This window comes from Rhinatrema bivittatum, chromosome 14, assembly GCF_901001135.1.
Source record: "Rhinatrema bivittatum chromosome 14, aRhiBiv1.1, whole genome shotgun sequence".
NCBI lineage: Eukaryota > Metazoa > Chordata > Amphibia > Gymnophiona > Rhinatrematidae > Rhinatrema > Rhinatrema bivittatum.
This window is the reverse complement of record NC_042628.1, coordinates 33,763,943-33,782,434: the sequence shown is the minus strand read 5'-3', so window position 1 is coordinate 33,782,434 and position 18,492 is coordinate 33,763,943. Positions and strand designations below refer to the sequence as shown.

Genomic DNA, 18,492 nt, shown 5'->3' with positions numbered 1-18,492 from the left:
AAATTTTCCCCCAATATGCTCTTGAACAGATTTGTCTTTTTCTGTCACCTTTATAGTATACATACAAATAGTGTAGCCTCCAAGCCTTACTTATCTAGAAGAGCGATTCTTAACCTATGTGTCATGACACACCAGTGTGTCGCCAAGCACCGGCAGGTGTGTTGCATGCTACCCGCAGCCAGCAGGGCGAAGATCAGAGCAGTGGCTGCTGCCAGAGACCAGGCCGACAGGCCGAAAACTGGGGTGCTGCTGCCGTCAGAGACCAGGCCAGTGAGGGGCAAAGATTAGAGTGCTGGCCGCCACTGGAGACCAGGTCAGTGGGGCCCGAAAATCAGAGTGCTGCCACCAGCAGAGACCAGGCCGGTGAGGGCCGAAGACTGAGCTGTTCAGCTGGGGGCCAGTCTGTGTCTGTGTGGTGTATATTTGAAACAGGGAGGGTGCTTGTGTGTGTGTGTGATGTGTATTCAAAATGGGGAGGGTGCTTGTGGGGTGTGTGTGTGGTGTGTATTTTATTTATTTAAAATATTTTCTATACTTTCGTTTAGTAATGTACCATCACAACGGTTTACGTAGAGGCACATATATTTAGTTTGGTTAAAAAATGTATCTATGAAAGTGCCATTACAGTGTCGGTACATGCTTATATAATATAAGTTATAAGATAGGTGACATGGATCTAGTCCATTTATATGATTAATAGGGAAATCATACAAGAATCTGCTTAAACTGAAGTTCTCTAACATTATCATTTGAGTATATAAAAAGATATGTATGTGAGGGGGGAGGGTGCTTCAGTCTGTTTGTAAGAGAGAGATAGAGAGCATGTGTGTGATTGAAAGCCTGTGTGTGTGTGAGAGAATGTATGTGATTGAAAGCCTTGTGTGAGAGAGAGCATATGTGTGTGACTGAAAGCCTGTGTGTGAGAGAGAATGTGTGTGTGATTGAAAGCCTGTGTATAAGTAAGAGAGAGAGGGCATTGTGTGATTGAGAAAGACTGGTCAGAGAGGTGACATGTATATGTGTGAGAATGACTGATGGAGGTGACTGGTGTGTGTGAGACAAAAACTGGGCCTGAGGATGTGACTGGTGTGTGTATGTGAGTGTGTGTGTGTGTGAGAGAGAGAGAGAGAGAAAGACAGAGTCTGGTTCTGGTCCCTATGGAAGAGGACCACGAGGTCAGCTTCTGCAGTTACTGCTTGCTTCTGGTGTGGCCTGCAAGGGAAAGGAGTAGAACTACTGGAGAGTACAGTACAGTAGAGTGGTCCACGAACTCTACATCACTATAAACATAATTGTAACACTATGAATAGTGAATTTTACCCCTGAACAGTACCTTACTGGTACAATTGGTCATGACCTATGCCACTAAACAATTGATTGACTTTAATGATATATTGTAACCGAACCTTTAGCGGCACCTGTTAGAATGTACTATTGTACGCCCTCACCTACATTAATTTATGTGCCTAGATGTAAACCGTTGCGATGGTATATGACTTAGCGACGGTATAGAAAAGATATTAAATAACTAAATAAATAAATAAAGTAAAGGGGGCTTTTTAAGTTCATTTTTCTTGATTGACTGTTATTTTAATTATTGAGTATTATGTGATGTGGAGACAGAAATTGGAAACCCAAAAAAGCCACTCTGCTTGCAGTACAAAACTGGAGAAATGGAAACAGAAAGTTACTGTGATGATGTTTATACAACCTATGTAAACCATTCTGATGGCGAAACTGAATGATGGTATACAAAACACGTTAAATAAATAAATATAAATATATATATATATATATATATATATATATATATATAACCTAACATCATACCAGGATCTGCAATAATGCACAAAAACTAATCCGCACAAAGTTACACCTACTTTATGGCATGCACTCACATGGAACAACCCCACCTATAAAAAGGCAACACTACAGATATTAAACCAGGCCCTAAACACTAGGGATGTGCAGACAAAAAGTTTATGTTCATAAGTCCATAAGTCGAAGGTGAGGGTCAATTTCGGTCAATATGGACATATGTAGAATTCCATAAGTTGAGGCTATGTCCATACGTGCACCGGTTCCCTAAATACAAATTTTAACCCTTCACCCTCCTTAATACCCCCCCCCCCCCAAGACTTACCAAAACTCCCTGGTGGTCCAGCGGGGAGTCAGGAAGCCATTCCTGTATTCCTTTGCGAGGAGCATGTGACGTCGGCGTCACGCGGACGTCACGTGATTCACCGCGCCTCCGCTCCCGGACCCCCGTTGGACACAACCGGAACTTTTGGCCAGCTTGGGGGGGCCTCCTGACCCCCCCAAGCTGGCCAAAGGTTCCGGTGACGTCCGCGTCACTCCGACGTGACGCCGACGTCACGTGCTCCTCGCAAAGGAATACAGGAATGGCTTCCTGACTCCCCGTTGGACCACCAGGGAGTTTTGGTAAGTCTTGGGGGGGTCAGGAGGGTGGGGGGTTTAAGTGTTTATTTAGGATCAACGATCGCGATTTCCAACTTATTCAAATGTTGAATAAGTTGGAAATCGCAATCGTTGCGCCTCATCACTTTTTTAAGTTAAAAAAAAAAAAGTTGCGTTTTACATATGCGTTCAAAACGAATGCACACCCCTACTAAACACCAATACACCTCCAATTAGGGAAACAGTGGCGGCGAAGGCACTCCAGTCTTTGGCCCGCTGGCTTGGTCTCCAGTGTCGGCAGCACTCCGATCTTTGGCCCCCGCCGGCTTGGTCTGGGGATGGCAGCGCTCCAATCTTCAGGCCCTGCTGGCCTAGTCTCCGGTGGTGGCGACACCACCTGGTCCCCGGCGACAGCAGCCCTCCAGTTTTCAGCCCCCGTCAGCCTGACCTCCGCCCTGCTGGCTGCAGGTAGCACGCGACACACCTGCCAATGCTTGGCGACACATTGGTGTGTTGCAACACGCCGGTTGAGAATCACTGATATAGACCTTTATTACAGACAGAAAAATGTGGATAGAGGTTTAATGGAGGATATTTACAAAATTGCTATTAAAGGAGAGGTGCAGTTGCTAGGAGAGTTCAATCTGTTACAGTAGGTTCATGAGGAAGTAACTAAACTTAAAGCGCTGGAGCGAATGGGATGCATCTTAAGCTATTATGGGAACTTAGAGAAGCTTTGGCAGCCCTGCTGGCTGACCATTTTAATACTTCGATACTTCTTTAGAACTTGGAGTAGTTCTGGACTCAAGCAAATTTGGAGTTTGGGAACTTACAGGTCAGTTAGTCTGACCTCTATATTGAGCAAATTAATGGAATCGCTGCATAAACAGAGGATAGTGAAGTTTCTGGAAACCCATGGATTACAAGATTTGAAGAAGCAGAGTTTTACCAGAGATGAATCTTGTCCGATGAATCTGATTCATTTCTTTGGGTGACCCAAGAGTTGAATCAGGAGAGAGTAATAAATGCTGTGCATTTGTATTTTAATAAGGCCTGTGACACAGTTCTGCATAGGCGACTTGAGCACCCTTGGTATGGGCTGTAATGTGATTGATTAGGTTAGAAATTGGTTGAGCTGGAGGTGACAGCTCAGAGGAGGAGGGTGTTACTAGCAGTGTGCCACAGGGATCGGACCTTGGATTGATTCTTTTCAACATTTTCATAAGCGACATTGCAGAAGGATTGTCAGGAAAGGTTTGCCATTTTGCCAGTGTTATCAAAATCTACAACAGGGCAGACAATCAAGAAGGTGTGAAAAACAGGAAGAGGAATCTAGCAAAAAAACAAGGAAAAGTCTAGGCTCTGGCAGCTAAAATTTAATGCTAACAAAATCGGAGTATCTCTGTAACCGGCTATCAGATCCGGAAACAGAAATGAATTAATACTCCAGTTCAATTATTTACTAAAGATTCTCAAATGCTTACTTTTTCAGATATCTACGATTATGTAATGCTTTGAGTGCTGCATTGTGAGGGGTAAGCAATTTGCCATTGATATCGTCTGTGGAGAAGGTGAAATGTAACTCTAAAATTCACCTCGGTCACGGCAGATTTTGACAGCAACGGGACAGTGATGGTGTTTTACCTTTTGGGTGATGCTTGGCGTCAGGACCACTGCACTGGTAACTGGGGCAGCACTTGAAGTGGAAAGGCTGGTGGGGGATTCCCCAGACCCAACCAATGCAAAAGAAAAAAAAAAAAAGCAGTGGTGGCAGTAGAAAGGATGGTGGGAGTTTCCAGGCCCTGCCAGTGGCAAGAAGATAAGGTCCGAGCATGAGGTGTACAGGGAGTAAGAGGGGATATAAGAGGGATAAGTGAGAAGAATGAGAAGGGAGAGGTTAAGGGAGGGAAGGGAGTTCCAGACTAGGTAGGAGGGAAAGAGGGTGGATGGGAAAGTGAGAGTAGCGAGTGAGGTAAGAGCACACTCCCCCCCCCCCCCCCCCCAATTCGCCTTGGCATCCACTGATTTCATCATCTTTGTTCCCCATGGTGCAGAAATGATAGTTTTGTCTGATCACGCTCCGATTTCTGTTGATATCGATTCAATCTAAATCTTTTAAGTGATGTTTGAGTCCTTTCTTTTCTGATCACAAAATCTGTGACCAGTTCCATGATAAATGACAGGACTTTTGAGTCTTAATGACATTTCATATGTGCCCACGCATGACTTAAGGGGCTGCTAGCAAAGCAGTTATAGGAGGAGAAATTATTCTTTATGTAGCACACATACAAAACAAAATCTCTGACGCTGAAATTCTGAGACTGCATAAAGTTGGCTGTCTTGAAACATCATTGGGAATTTATCATCTGAAACTAAGGAAAAATTAGAGACTTTTAAGAAAAGCTTAAATCGGCTGTTACATCTCAGGGCCCCTAGATCTATGCAATGTTTATGAGTTAGCTATTTCATCATGATAATAAAGCTAGTACGCTTCTTGCTAGATGAATAAAAAGTGCTAAACCTAAACTATATAACAACTTTAAAAGATCCACAGGGCATTGAACAAACAAGGATTAAATAAATGACAAATATTTCTGTGAACTATTATACTCAGCTCCATTCATCCTATGATGGCTCTACTAGTAATCATGAAAGTATATTTGCTGATTCCCAGCTTCCTGAGATAGCTGAAAAGTGTATAGAAATGCTTCATTCACTCACAACTCAGACTGAAATTGATTTTGATATTAAAAAATTGAAATTAGAGAAAGCACCTGGATTGGATGGCCTTGGGCCTTTTATAAAATCTTATGAGAGCAAATTGCTGAACTGTTGCACATATTGGGGTAGATTTTCAAACCTGTGCGCTGGCGTACATGCATGCACACTATCTGATTTGGTGGTGGGGGGGGGGGGATGTTTATTTTTTTTTTTTACAAAAGAAAACTTAAACATGAAATGAAACAATTTTTTTACCCCTGCACATCTTTAGTAGACAGAAAGAGCTCTGATAGGAGGTCCACGGAGAACAGTGGCCCAAAGGGGAAAGGAAAACTGAATAAGAGTCGGCTAAAGGAAACACAAGGCCGCTGGGAAATGTAGTCTGAAGACCTTATGCAAAAGCCCTATTAAGGTAATCACAAGAAGCTGGGTTAATAATTGGGTGACAGCTAAGGGAAATTGCAGAGCAGTTAGTGTGTCTAAAAGAGAGCTGTGCCTACAGAGGGAAAGAAGGGAGACAGTGAAAGAAGACAGAACCAGATGTGGAGCCAAGAGGGCAGCTTTTGGTAGTTCTTTTAAATCTACAAAAGGTACCGTTGGGAAGTAAATGCAGTATGGTCCTGGGAAACTGGGCTGGCCTACAATTGACTGTTAACGTACCTTACTGGGGTGATCCGACTGGTATCTGAAGACAGAAACTGGATTGAACACTGATGTCTGAAATAAAGCTGTTCTTACTGCAAGTGGTTGGCTCTGAGTAGTGTGTGTTCCAGAAGCTTGTTAGCAGGTAGTGCATGGCCCACCAGCAGTCTATTACAATGAGCAGCCTAGATAGCCTTTACAGTCTTCTTCTGTCATCATGTTTCCATGTTTCTATAAATAGTGTCTTGGAGAAGTGGCTCGCAGCCTTATCCTGAAGATACACCTGTCCAGTCAGGATGGCCACAGTGAACAAATATGAGTTGTATGTGCATACATTACAGACCAACTGTACTCCAAACTATATCACGCATATGCACAAAATAATATGCATTTTAAATTAGATTAGACATTCCTTTAAAGGAAATAATGCAAACATATTATGCATCTTCTGATGGCCCCTGTAACTCAGGTACAAAAATTTTAGACTGTAAGCCCTTTTAGGGGATAGTGAATTACCTATTGTACCTTATTGTAAACCGATGTGATATCTCTTTTTTAAATGAACATCGGTATATAAAAATCGTAAATAAATAAATAAATAAATAAATGTATATGAGCATGTCTGACACAACCCCCCAAAAGCATAGTATAGCCTGTTAACTCATACCTGAACTGTGCTTTATGGATGCAAGGATTTCTTTAGGGGAAAAGTTTGGTTGGGTGTCCTGTTTCCCAGAGGTTCCTCCCATGGGTGTGTCTTTTTTCTCTTAAGAACATGTTAATCCCCTCATTTAGCACTACTCAGTTCACACATATATTTATAGAGAATGGACCAGCATGAGGGGCCTTATGACTATAGTATATATTTGAACCCCTCTTAAGTGTTTTGTCAAAACCCCAGATGATGTATTTGCTACTTTAAAAACTGATACCCTTTGTATGTTTGCAACCATAAGAAAATTGGCTTTAAAATGTTACCACTTTCTGTGTAGCAGTCACTTTCACAGTCCCTAGGAAAGTATTTCACGCAAGTTCCTTCCTTGAAAAATCATGAGAATGTTTTAAATTTGTGTAGATTTATTTTTCTATTGCTATATGAAATGTGTCCTCCCCCCCCCCCCCCCTTGCAAGTTGTATACCAAACTATTGGAGAACTTTTATTGTTTCATTTCAACACAGTTTTTTAAAGTTTTCTGCATAATGTGTAAGTTGAAGATGTGAGCCATGAGCATGCTGTGGCCCAGGCAATCAACACCACGCCACTCGCTCCGTATTTAGAAAGAATAAACCTCCTGATGAGTGACTGCAGAGCAACTATAGGAGGAGCTCATCGAACAGAGAGAGATTTAAAAACAGAGACATTAGAGAGTACAACTGAAGGATGGTTTTATTTCAGAACATCTTTATGGTGACAAGTGCACTTTTCACGTGACAAGGGCATGAAGTGCTCGGACAGGTTGCCTTTAACGGTAATGGGACATCAGAGCTGAAGCACATTCACAGAGAAACTTGTCCACAACAGCGTGAAGGTAAGGAGTGTATTTCTGACCATAATGCAAGGCGAAAACTGCATGCATGCAGTCTATCAGTAACTGAAATAAGAAAGAAAGTACAACATTACCATGGATGGCCCAGCATGTATAATCCTCAAGAAATAAGATGCAGTACTTTAAAAGATTTGGCTATTGAAATAACACCAACATTTGTACTTACAGACCTAATTGTCTTTATTTTCCTCATTAATCTCAGATATGGCATATAAAGAAATATGTCACTATATTCCTGGTAACCTACTGAATTCAGTAGGAGTTACAGAGAGATGACTCGATATATCCTATGTTAAAAGGGTCAATATAGTTATAATTTACATTTATATTCTCTGAGTATGCCAAGGGAACAAGTTAAAAATCATTTGTGAGTCCCAAAGTCAACAGAAAAAATACATTTCCGCTCTTCCATTTAAATTAAGCATAACTTTTATTGTAGTACTTTAATTTTAGAAGATTAAATACTGGCACTTACTGTGAAGTTTGTCGGCTCCACCATCAGCTCATTAGCATGGCGATGGCTCTGCTTATCTAGAGCGTGACAGATATCGTCAAGGTGTCCAGCTGCTAAAGTCAGGGCGTTCATTACCCTCTTGCCATGCATATTAAGGTCACTAGAGCCCTTAGCAATGTCGAATTTAGTGAAATATGTTTTGGTCTGAGGATGTGCGCAAAACATCCTGCGGAGAAAAGGAACAACAAAGCATGACAGTGTTATTTTCTTAGCATGTAAGACATAGAGGCATGAGGCATAGAAAACACAGCAAAGGCAATTCCCTTACAAAATGCACTTCTATCATTTTACATACTGCGTTCTACCAACCTCCATAAGGCTTCTGAGCCAAATTGTTCAGCATGAGGCTCAACCCCTTTCCAAAAGGAACAAACGGACTTCGACTCTGTCTCTCCCAACACCATCTTTGCAACTTGTCTGGGTAGCAACACCTGACGATGCCCTCAGCCTCCACTCCCCACATTATATACCCATCCCATACAGTACTGCCCCTCTGTTGCACCCCACCCACCTTGGACCTGGTTGGCTGGAGCGGTACCACCCTGGGGCGTTCCTGCTTTTCTGTTTGCCAATGTTGGGTTCCACTTTGCAATGAGTGAGAGTCCAAGCAGATCCCTGGAATCTTGCCAGAAAGTGTCTAACTAAAGCAACATTTTGCTAACATGCAAAAAATATTTCTGCTGTGCTGAAAGCTTAGTTTGTTCTTCCATGTCTACTTAAATGCCTCTTGATTTTACAAATTGTATTTGTTTCTCAGTACCCTGCCCTATACAACTATTCAGTTTCTGTCTCAGGCACATCTTTGCTGATATTCTGGGAATGGGAGTGAGAATCTGCAGCCCAGGGCTGGTGCAAGGGTACTAGATGCTAGGGCAACCATCAGTCTTGCTCCTCTCTCTACCCTCGACTTCCTCACTGGTGGCAATTCCTGTACTCTTCCACCACTGGCAGGACAGGCTTCCCTGGTGGCCCCAGGCCTCCTTCCATGACTTGGAAGGGTCCAAGTGTGGCACTCTAGGTGACGACCTAGTTCACCTAATAAAAGCACCAGTCCTACTGTTGCCTGTTACTCTAGGCTGGCTGGCTGCAGCATTATTCAACCCTAAGACACTGGAAATTAAGCCCCAAAGTTACATAAAATATTAAAATGCCATAACAGTACCAGTGTGAAATTTGTTTGCACTTCTGACACTTTTATGAAAAGCAATATTTGAAATTATTCCAGGAATGTCTTTTATTTTAAAGTCAAATTGTTTCAGAAAGGCATAAATGCATGCATTAAAATCACTTTATCACTTATCTGAGCAGAACTTCCAAGAGTCTGCAGAGCACTGTGTCTTTTTATTTTGTTTGGTTCATGTTTGCAGAAAGCTAGTTATTCTGTTTCAATACGGGGCCTTTCTCCTTTGAAATATTTAAGATAAAATACATCTTGATGTAGTTTTCTCAATCATCTATATTCCTAGATGGAACTGGATACAATTTGAAACATATTGTCCATGAGGAATGGTTTTTAGCAAGGATCCTAAGCCACCTAAGTTGTAAATCAGTGAAAGGGGATCACTAACACCATGCCTTTCTCTACAAAATGGTTTACGAAGTACCTGCTATGTGGGATATTACCAGCTTCTAGGGATGTGCAGAGCAAAAGTTTATGTTCATAAGTCCATAAGTCGAAAGGGGGGGGGGGGGGGGGTGGTCAATTTGCGGTCAATATGGACATATGGAGAATTCCATAAGTTGAGTCTATGTCCATATGTGCAAATAAAAATTTAAACCCCTCACCCTCCTTAATCCCCGCCCCCCCCCCCCCAAGACTTACCAAAACTCCCTGGTGGTACAGCAGGGAGTCAGGACGCCATTTCTGAACTCCTTTGCGAGGAGCACGTGACGTCGGCGTCACGTCGGAGTGACGCGGCGTCACGTGATTCCCCGCGCGTTCACTCCGGGACCCTCGTTGCACCCAAAAGGAACTTTTGGCCAGCTTGGGGGGGTCAGGAGGCCCCCCCAAGTTGGCCAAAAGTTCCTTTTGGGTGCAACGAAGGTCCCGGAGCGGAGATCGACTGCAGGAGGTCGTTCAGCGGGGGTCAGGGGTTCGGGAGGGTTCGGGATTTAATTTAAAGGGTCGGGGGTGGGTTTTAGGGGGTTTTAATGTGCCGGTTTTCCTGCCCTCCCCCTTCCCCCGATTTACGATTTTTTGACGATAAATCGGGGGAATTGGTATTGTATCGTGGCCCTAACGGTTTTTGACGATTTAAAATATATCGGACGATATTTTAAATCGTCAAAAAACGATTCACATCCCTAGTATATTGTAGTAACTGAGCTCCTTCAATGAAATGCTGTTCGTGCACTAAAGGTGGAGCATTGACTCATTATGGTTGTGGTCGGTGTGCTTCTTCAGTGAAAACTCCTTATTAATTGCGCGATTTCGGTCTGCTCATCTCGCTGCGAAGACACTGACAACAGTGGACTTACGTTGGACTCATAAGATAGCTTAATGAATTAACAAATTAAGCATCTTTTCAACTGGGGTCACCAATGATTACAAATACATTCTGACATCCACAGCGTTGGATTAGAGTTGGAGTTTAAGTAGCCTCATAGGCATTCACTTTAGCCTATTATCGGCAATTTATGAGGTTTCCCCAGTTTGATCTCATACAATCCTGTAGAATTTGAGCTAGACTTTTTCATATATTTTTAAAAAGACAGCACATTGCTGGCCCAATTCATTTCAAGAAGAATGAGGGTGGCCAGGGTTGCAATTTTCCAGAAGACGGGGAGCTGATTGTCCTGCCCATAGGCAATCTTGCTCGTGATGAGCATCCATTCTGCCTTCCCTAGGATTTCGCTCTGCCTGGCAGGCAGAATTTGTGTTGCTTAAGGATGAGGCAGGAGAATACAGGCCACTGCTACTATTATTTATCAGTTCTACAGTGCCACTGGGCGCGGGTAAGCACTTCGCAGAAACACAGAGGAAACACCCTTTTGTATTTGTTCTTGTTTTTTCAGTGTGATGCAATTCTAATAGAAATGTAATAAAGAATGCACTGAAAAAGAAATTCTCTGTTCTCTCTGGAGCTTACAATCCAGTTGACATACACAGATATGAGAGGTTACAGGAAACGTATTTATGGCGGTGAACCTGGTTAAAAATGGAGAGGACTATGACTGGGAAAAATCCAGGGTTTAGAATCCAACAGCAACCTCAGAAAAGCAGGTTCTCTGATCCCTTCCCATGTTTGTACCATTTACTTCTCTGATATAAACAATTATCATCCAGTCAACGATTCTCAGTAACACAAATGGGCGAATTTTTAATGGTTGGCGAGCACAAATCCCTGCAGATATGCACGTGACCAGGCCTTGTGCGCGCCGAGCACATTTCAAGAACAGCCCGGCCACGCACGTGTCTGCCAGTACGCGCAGAAGAAAAAGGGGCAGATCGGGGGGGGGGGGGGGGCAGGTTCTGGGTGGGCCAGAAGCAGTAAATAATTCAACAAAAAAAAATTAGAGGAGTTAGGGTGGGTTTAGGGGGGGGGGAGTCAGAGAGGAGAGGGGAAAAGGGAGGAAGGGTAGGTAGGGGTGTAGGAAAGTTCCCTACTCAGTCCGCTCCTTAACTGGAGTGGACTGAGAGGGAACTGGGCAAAGGCCTGATCATGTTGCCGTGTGTACTTTACAAAATTCCCCCACCTGCACGTGCGAGTTGCGGCCCATCCACACATGGGCACGCGTGTGCACGTTTTAAAATCTACCCCAAAGATTCCAGCTAAAGATAGAATAAAGCAAGCAAAGACCAAATATTTTAGGGCAGGTTTATGACTCACCAAAAATAAAGAAGCAAAACCAGTCCACCTTGCAAATGACTAAACATAATTAAATAAAAGGGGGACTCCAAAAATTAACCAAAGCCCTTTTCAAAACGGTATCGCACTATTGTGCTGTTACTTGTATAAATCAATTAAGGCTCCACATTCCAGGCACCTAACTGTAAATAATCCTGTGCTATATAGGAAATTATTTTCAGATACAGGACATTATCTTTGTGGAGGTTCCTCTGTATGCCCTCATTCCTTCAGTGAGGACACCTTCTGGTACCTGGGAACTCGCTGGTTTTGACCTGGAGGCTCGAACTCCAAAGAAATTGCTAGAACACCCGGCAAACACCACAAACCTCAGGCCTACTGCTGCTGAAGAGTCCTGCAAGGACTTGGAAGAGGGAGTCACCAGGGCCTGTGCGGGCTGGAAGGAGGAGCATCAGTAGGTACAGGGCAAGTGTCCGAGTACGGACAGCACCAACGAACATGGCAGGAAGGAGGAGCAGGGGTAGCTTTGACAGCATCGACCTCTACGTTGACTGGAAAAAGGAGCAGGGGGAACTTTCAATAATTTTGGGCCTGTGCAAACAGGGATTGTGCAAAAGGTGCATCCAACCACGGGTTAAACAGTACACTCAGCTGAGTGCACTGTATTGCATGGGCCTGAATGTTATCACCCTATCACTGACAAACTGACAGCTGTAGTCATCAAGTTTTTGGGTTGGTTTTTTTTACTGTGCTGGTGGGATCTGAGAGACCTTTTCTCTCCCAGGGGCACTTTCTCTGAGCCCGGGGGGGGGGCTGGCCCAGATTGAGCCTCACTCTTAGCTTTCCTGCTTGCTTTTTAATTGTGATTGCAGCAAAGGAAAGTGCCGAGTGCTTGCCAGTTTCTTTTCTTTGGACACCTGAGAGAGTCAGAGCACGCTGTGCTCTAGGCTAGCCTATTTCCAGCAACATTATGCAAGTATCTGTGCCTGCTGCTTTTACGGTTAACAAACTGCTAGAGCTCCTCAAAGGGGATTGAACTGGAGCTTGGTAATATAGCGCAGGCCCTTACCTAGAAAATTTTGATTTTAAAAATAATAAACCTTAAATCACTTAAAATCCCTCATTCCCATGCTCACTGCGGGAGTGTGTTCAGTTTAATATTGTTAAAAGAAGTGAGACTGAGAAATGATTTCTTAATCTATGTACCTTGAGCTCAATTCTCCATGTTGGATACAACCTCCTCAGGGATCTTTAGTTTTTCCTTTTCACATATTTTATTATTTTATCTGGTTTACTACCTTTTATAATTTTAGAGTTCATTTTTTTAAATAGTTTTGTATTATTTTCTTTTTTCTAAAACAATCATTTTCAAACCCCTTGGAAACTTTTCACAGTAGTTCTAGTGATTTTCAAGTTAAAAGTTAGCAAAACCTCACATACCCCAGTTAGATTCCTACACACACTCCCCAGTTAGGTTCCCTTACTCCAATAGACACATAACACCTTCCAGTCAGTTTCCCATTCACAAAACCAGGAGCATTCTATCGTTCCTCCTTGTATTCAGGTCTCTGCGCTAATCAAATTTCGCGCGGGGCTAGCATTTCTTCTACGCTGATCTCGGGCATCGCGAGATCAGCCTCGAGCACGTGCTAGCTGTACGCATTCTGGTCAGCGCACGCCGGCAGCGAGAAGGAGAATGGGCTCCCTTTTCTTTCTTCCGCCGCCGGTGGGAACGGGGTCCACTAGTGGCCTCCTCCCTCTTCCTCTGTCGCCGCTCCCCGGGTGTGCCGCCCTGTGCAATTGCACGATTTGTACACACCCGCTAACCCGGAGCCTCCTTCTTCAATGCTCCGATGTGGCATTTTTTTTTTCTTCCTTCCCCTTTAAGGAGCGTGCGCAACGCTAGTCACCGCGGGACCGGAAGCAGTGTGTTCGGTTAGAGCGAGCCCTTGCTTGCAGGCTGCCTGAGCGATCTTTGTCCCGCCCTCTTCCTCCGGTTGTGCGAACTGAATGTGAAACAAGGAGGGCGGGAATCGTGACTCGGCGACAGCTTGGTGAAAAGGCCGCTGCAGAGAGAGAGAAAAAGCATATAACTTTATAAAGAAACCCGATTTAGCCAGAAAAGCGTTCACTCAGCAACACTGCCGAGAAAACACCCAGCCAGCCCCATCCTTCCCTTAGGCTTTTCGCTGCCCGAGCATGGTGTGGGAGAACAGCAGCCCCATAAGTGTTATCCTGGTGAGCTCAGGTAGCAAGGGAAATAAGTTGCTTTTTAGGTATCCTTTCCAAAAGAGTCAAGAGCACCAGGCCTCGCAGTCAGGTAAGTGAGAAGAAACAGCCCCGGCGTCAAAGCAGCAGCATTAGTAAGAGGAGGTTTGTAAATAAACTCCAATAACCTCCCTCGTTCTGATTCTATTGCAGAGGAGATTTCAGTGATCAAGGGTTTTTGTTGTTGGTTTTTTTTTTTTGTTTTTTTTTTTTTTAAAGTTCTTCCTATTTAGTTATTCCTAGCGCTATGAATGAAAAATCGAGACCCTTTAAGCACATCACACTAATGTAACATAATGGGTGAACACAACCCATACTGCTGAAGAGCGGATTTAAGGAAGGAGATTTTTAAAATAGATTCTGTGACCATAATAAAAAGTGCTCCCTGATTAATTCCAAAATAGTGAAGTCTAATAGCTCATGCTAAAATTGAAATTAAACCTATACATAAGACTGCAGGGCCTATCCTCACTCCGTGAGGATAGGCCCTGCAGTCTTATGCCCTCCCGCTCCGTGAATGCCACAGAGGCATTCACGGAGCGGGATGCCAGTGGCCAGTGGTAGGTGTCCACCTTCATGGAGCGGAAGGATGTAGGGCTGTCATCTCCCAATTAAATAAAAAACAAAAACAAAAAACAAAACAGGGATGGGATCCATCAGGTCTAGAGGACACATATAAAGAGCAGGTAGTAAAATACTGCACGGAGCGGCAGTAGCCACAGAGGCATTCACGGAGCGGGATGCCAGTGGCCAGTGGTAGGTGTCCATATAAAGAGCAGGTAGTAAAATACTGCACAGAGCGGCAGTAGCCACAGAGGCATTCACGGAGCGGGATGCCAGTGCCCAGTGGTAGGTGTCCACCTTCACGGAGCGGAAGGATGGAGGGCTGTCATCTCCCAATTAAATAAATAATAAAAAAACCCAGGGATGGGATCCATCAGTTCTAGAGGACGCATATAAAGAGCAGGTAGTAAAACACTGCATGGAGCGGCAGTAGCCACAGAGGCATTAACGGAGCGGGATGCCAGTGGCCGGTGGTAGGTGTCCACCTTCACAGAGTAGAAGGATGAAGGGCATCCATCTCCCAATTAAAAAAAGAAAAGAAAAAAAAGAAAAAAAAACAGGGATGGGTTCATGGGCTTATAGGTATTACCAATTATTAGGCTTTTCAATATTTGATGATAGTTAATGTGACTTTCAAGGCATTCTTCACTTTCGGTGCATGTCCGGCATGACTCCTTGCTTCAATGACAGGGGAAAAGAAAAACTGATACTTCACACATTTCCAGCATTGCCCTCTGCTTCATGGCAGAGAGCTATGCTGCCGCTTACCCAACTAATCAAACTTAATATTTCACTTGGAAGCAGCTCCAGCACTGCTCTCTACATTAATGGTGGGGGTGAAAAGGGAATTAGAACATAAGGTTACTAAGAGCCAAGAGAAACAGTTAAGTATGAGAACAAATGTGTGAAGCTTGCTGGGCAGACTGGATGGACCGGTTGGTCTTCTTCTGCCGTCATTTCTATGTTTCTATGTTTCTATGAGTAAATGCTGAAAAAAACAAAAAAGGCAAATGCCTGCTAACTTGCAGACCGTTACAGTACAGTGTGCTCCAACGGAGCGCACTGTACTGTATCTGTAGCCTGTACTGTACTGTACTGTAGCCTGCTCATGGATGCGCGTTTTCCCTTACCCCATATTAAGTAAAGGGAGGAAAACGTGCGTCCAACCCGCGGCACCAAATAGAGCCCTCAGCATGCAAATGCATGTTGATGGCCCTATTAGGTATGTGCGTGGGATACAGAAAGTAAAATGTGCAGCCAAGCCGCACATTTTGCTTTCAGAAATTAGCGCTGACCCAAAGGTAGGCGCTAATATCTTCCGGCACCGGGAAGTGCACAGAAAAGCAGTAAAAACTGCTTTTCTGTGCACCCTCCGACTTAATATCATGGCGATATTAAATCGGAGGTCCCAAAGAGTAAAAAAAGTTTAAAAAAAAAAAAATTTGAATTCGGCCCGCGGCTGTCGGGTCGAAAACCGGACGCTCAATTTTGCCGGCATCCGGTTTCCGAGCCCGTGGCTGTAAGCGGGCTCGAGAACCAACACCGGCAAAATTGAGCGTCGGCTGTCAAACCTGCTGACAGCCGCGCTCCTGTCAAAAAGGAGGCGCTAGGGACGCGCTAGTGTCCCTAGCGCCTCCTTTTGCCCGTTTTTACCGTCGGGCCTAATTTAAATACTGAATCGCACGCACCGGCGAGTGGCCTGTGCGCACGCCGGGAGAGCAGAATTCGCCCGCTCTCCCGCGGACTTTACTGTATCGGCCTGTTGGTGTTCATACTGAATTCACAGTTTGTTTGTTTTTTAATCTAGTTTCTATTTAGTGAGCATAACTAACTTTTATGGGGGGGGGGGTTACGGGGTTATATGTTTTCAGATTTTCTGAAAATTTCTACTGTATTTTTCTGTAGTCACTAATTTAATGGTCCCAAAAAGCAAAGCGGAAGCTGATCCAAGATGGCTAGCAGCGATAAACACTAAGAGAAGGATCGGAAAAAAGGACTTTCATTGAATCTTGCTCGACTCTGGCCGAGTTTTGCTCTTCTAGGAGCTGCCTCAGGGGCTTATCAGCCACATCTGTTGGCTCTTCCACGGGCACACTATTTTTTAAGAATTACAAGGTATTGAAAGTTGAATCTTTTCATACATTGAAACTATGTATGAGAAGTATACTTATTGCTTGAAACCTCACTAATGTAGCGAATGTTTCAACACCAATATAAACTCGATTGTTAGCAGCAAAGCTGTGGCGTGTCGTGTGTTTGTTATGTTAGCTTTATGTTAGCTTTGCTGCTAACAAACGAGTATATATTGGTGTTGAAACATTCACTACATAGAAATGACGGCAGAAGAAGACCAAACGGCCCATCTAGTCTGCCTAGCAAGCTACGCACTTTATCCATTTTTTCCCCTTTTTTTCTCTCCCACCTGTTACTATTGGCTTCCAGTACCCTCCAGCCCTAATCAATTAGGGGTAGCAACCGCTGTAACAAGCAGGCCACACCCTTACCCCATACTCTTACCCACCCCTGTTTTTATTTTTATTTTTTATTTTTTTTGAGATAGCAGCCCTCCATCCTTCCGCTCCGTGAAGGTGGAACACCAACTACTGGCCACTGGCAACCCGCTCCGTGAATGCCTCTGTGGCTACTGCCGCTCCGTGCAGTGTTTGAATGCCTCTGTGGCTACTGCCGCTCCGTGCAGTGTTTGAATGCCTCCTCTTTATTCACGCCCTCTAGACTTGATGGATCCACAGTGAGGTTTCAAGCAATAAGTATACTTCTCATACATGGTTCCAATGTATGGAAAGATTCAACTTTCAATACCTTGTAATTCTTAAAAAATAGTGTGCCCGTGGAAAAACCAACAGATGCAGCTGCCTCAGGGGGCTTATCAGCCACTAGAAGAGCGAAACTCGGCCAGAGTCTGGCAAGATTCAATAAGTCCTTTTTACCGATCCTTCTCTTCGTGTTTATCGCTGCTAGTCACTGATTTAATGATATGCACATAACATGCTAAAAAAACACTAAAGTGAGCATGAGCATAGTCTACATATCAAAATTCCCTGCACTAACTGGGTTAGAGTGCAAAAGCAGTGTTAACAGGGGGGGATACCTTCCAATCAATACAAAAGAAGCCTTATTGGGAGCTGGCTGAAACCAGCATGGCAACAAAGGCTCCTTTTGCAGCTCTACTGGCAAAATAACTAGTGGGTAGATACAATAAACTGCACAGGAGAGCCTGCGAACGCCCAGGCCACTCTCCTGGGTTTGTGATTCACTAAGGAAAGATATACAAATTAGGGCCCGCGGTAAAAAGGAGGTGCTAGGGACACTAGTAAGTCCCTAGTGCCTCCTTTTTGACAGAAGTGGCGGCTGTCAGCGGGTTTGACAGCCGATGCTTAATTTTACCGGTGTCGGTTGTCAAACCCGCTGACAGCCACGGGTTTGGAAAATGGATGCCTGCAAAATTGAACGTCCGTTTTCCAACCCGCGGGCATATTTTTTTTTTAAGATTTTTTATTTTTCTGCTTTTCTGTACACTTTCCTGGAGCCGGCCGAAATTAACTCCTGTCTTTGGGTAGGCATTCATTTCTGAGAGTAAAATGTGCAGCTTGGCTGCACATTTTACTTTCTGTATCGTGCGGGACTACCTAATAGGCTCATCAACATGCATTTGCATGTTGCGGACGCTATTAGTTGGGCGGGGGGTGGCCGCACATTTTTGATGCACTATTACCCCTTACTATATAAGGGGTAAAAATAGCGCGTCAAAAACGCGCGGACAAATGGGGGCTAACGGTGCACTCAGATGAGCGCACCATACTGAATCAGCCCGTAGATCAGGAGTGACCAGCTCTGGTCTTTAAGAGCCACAAACAGGTCTGGTTTTTAGGATGTCTATAATGAATATGCATAAGAGGTTTACATGCACTGCCTCCATTGTATGTAAATATATCTCATGGATATTAAAAACTGTAATGTTTGTTACTCTTGAGGAATTGGCCACCCCTGA

General features: G+C 44.1%; 2 protein-coding genes across 10 annotated transcripts in view; one reads left to right on the top strand and one right to left on the bottom strand.

The window, feature by feature from the left end:
• Positions 1-7,145: 7,145 nt before the first annotated feature.
• LOC115076225 (hemoglobin subunit alpha-1-like) lies at positions 7,146-8,312 on the bottom strand. Its single transcript, XM_029577447.1, has 3 exons — positions 8,152-8,312; positions 7,804-8,008; positions 7,146-7,373 (listed from the first exon to the last, which is right to left on the bottom strand). Exons 1-3 carry the CDS (start codon positions 8,244-8,246, stop codon positions 7,245-7,247), a joined length of 429 nt encoding a protein of 142 aa, XP_029433307.1. The 5' UTR covers positions 8,247-8,312; the 3' UTR covers positions 7,146-7,244.
• Positions 8,313-13,305: 4,993 nt separating this feature from the next.
• NPRL3 (NPR3 like, GATOR1 complex subunit) overlaps positions 13,306-18,492 on the top strand; it is a 100,213-nt gene continuing 95,026 nt past the window's right edge. For 2 of the 9 annotated variants that reach the window (XM_029576025.1, XM_029576023.1), the window contains exon 1: positions 13,312-13,971. In XM_029576025.1, the coding sequence (XP_029431885.1) occupies positions 13,851-13,971 (121 nt within the window). In that variant the 5' untranslated portion in view covers positions 13,312-13,850. Of the gene's footprint in view, positions 13,972-18,492 lie in introns of all 9 variants that reach the window. The other 7 variants (XM_029576031.1, XM_029576026.1, XM_029576028.1 and 4 more) reach the window with 7 other exon arrangements.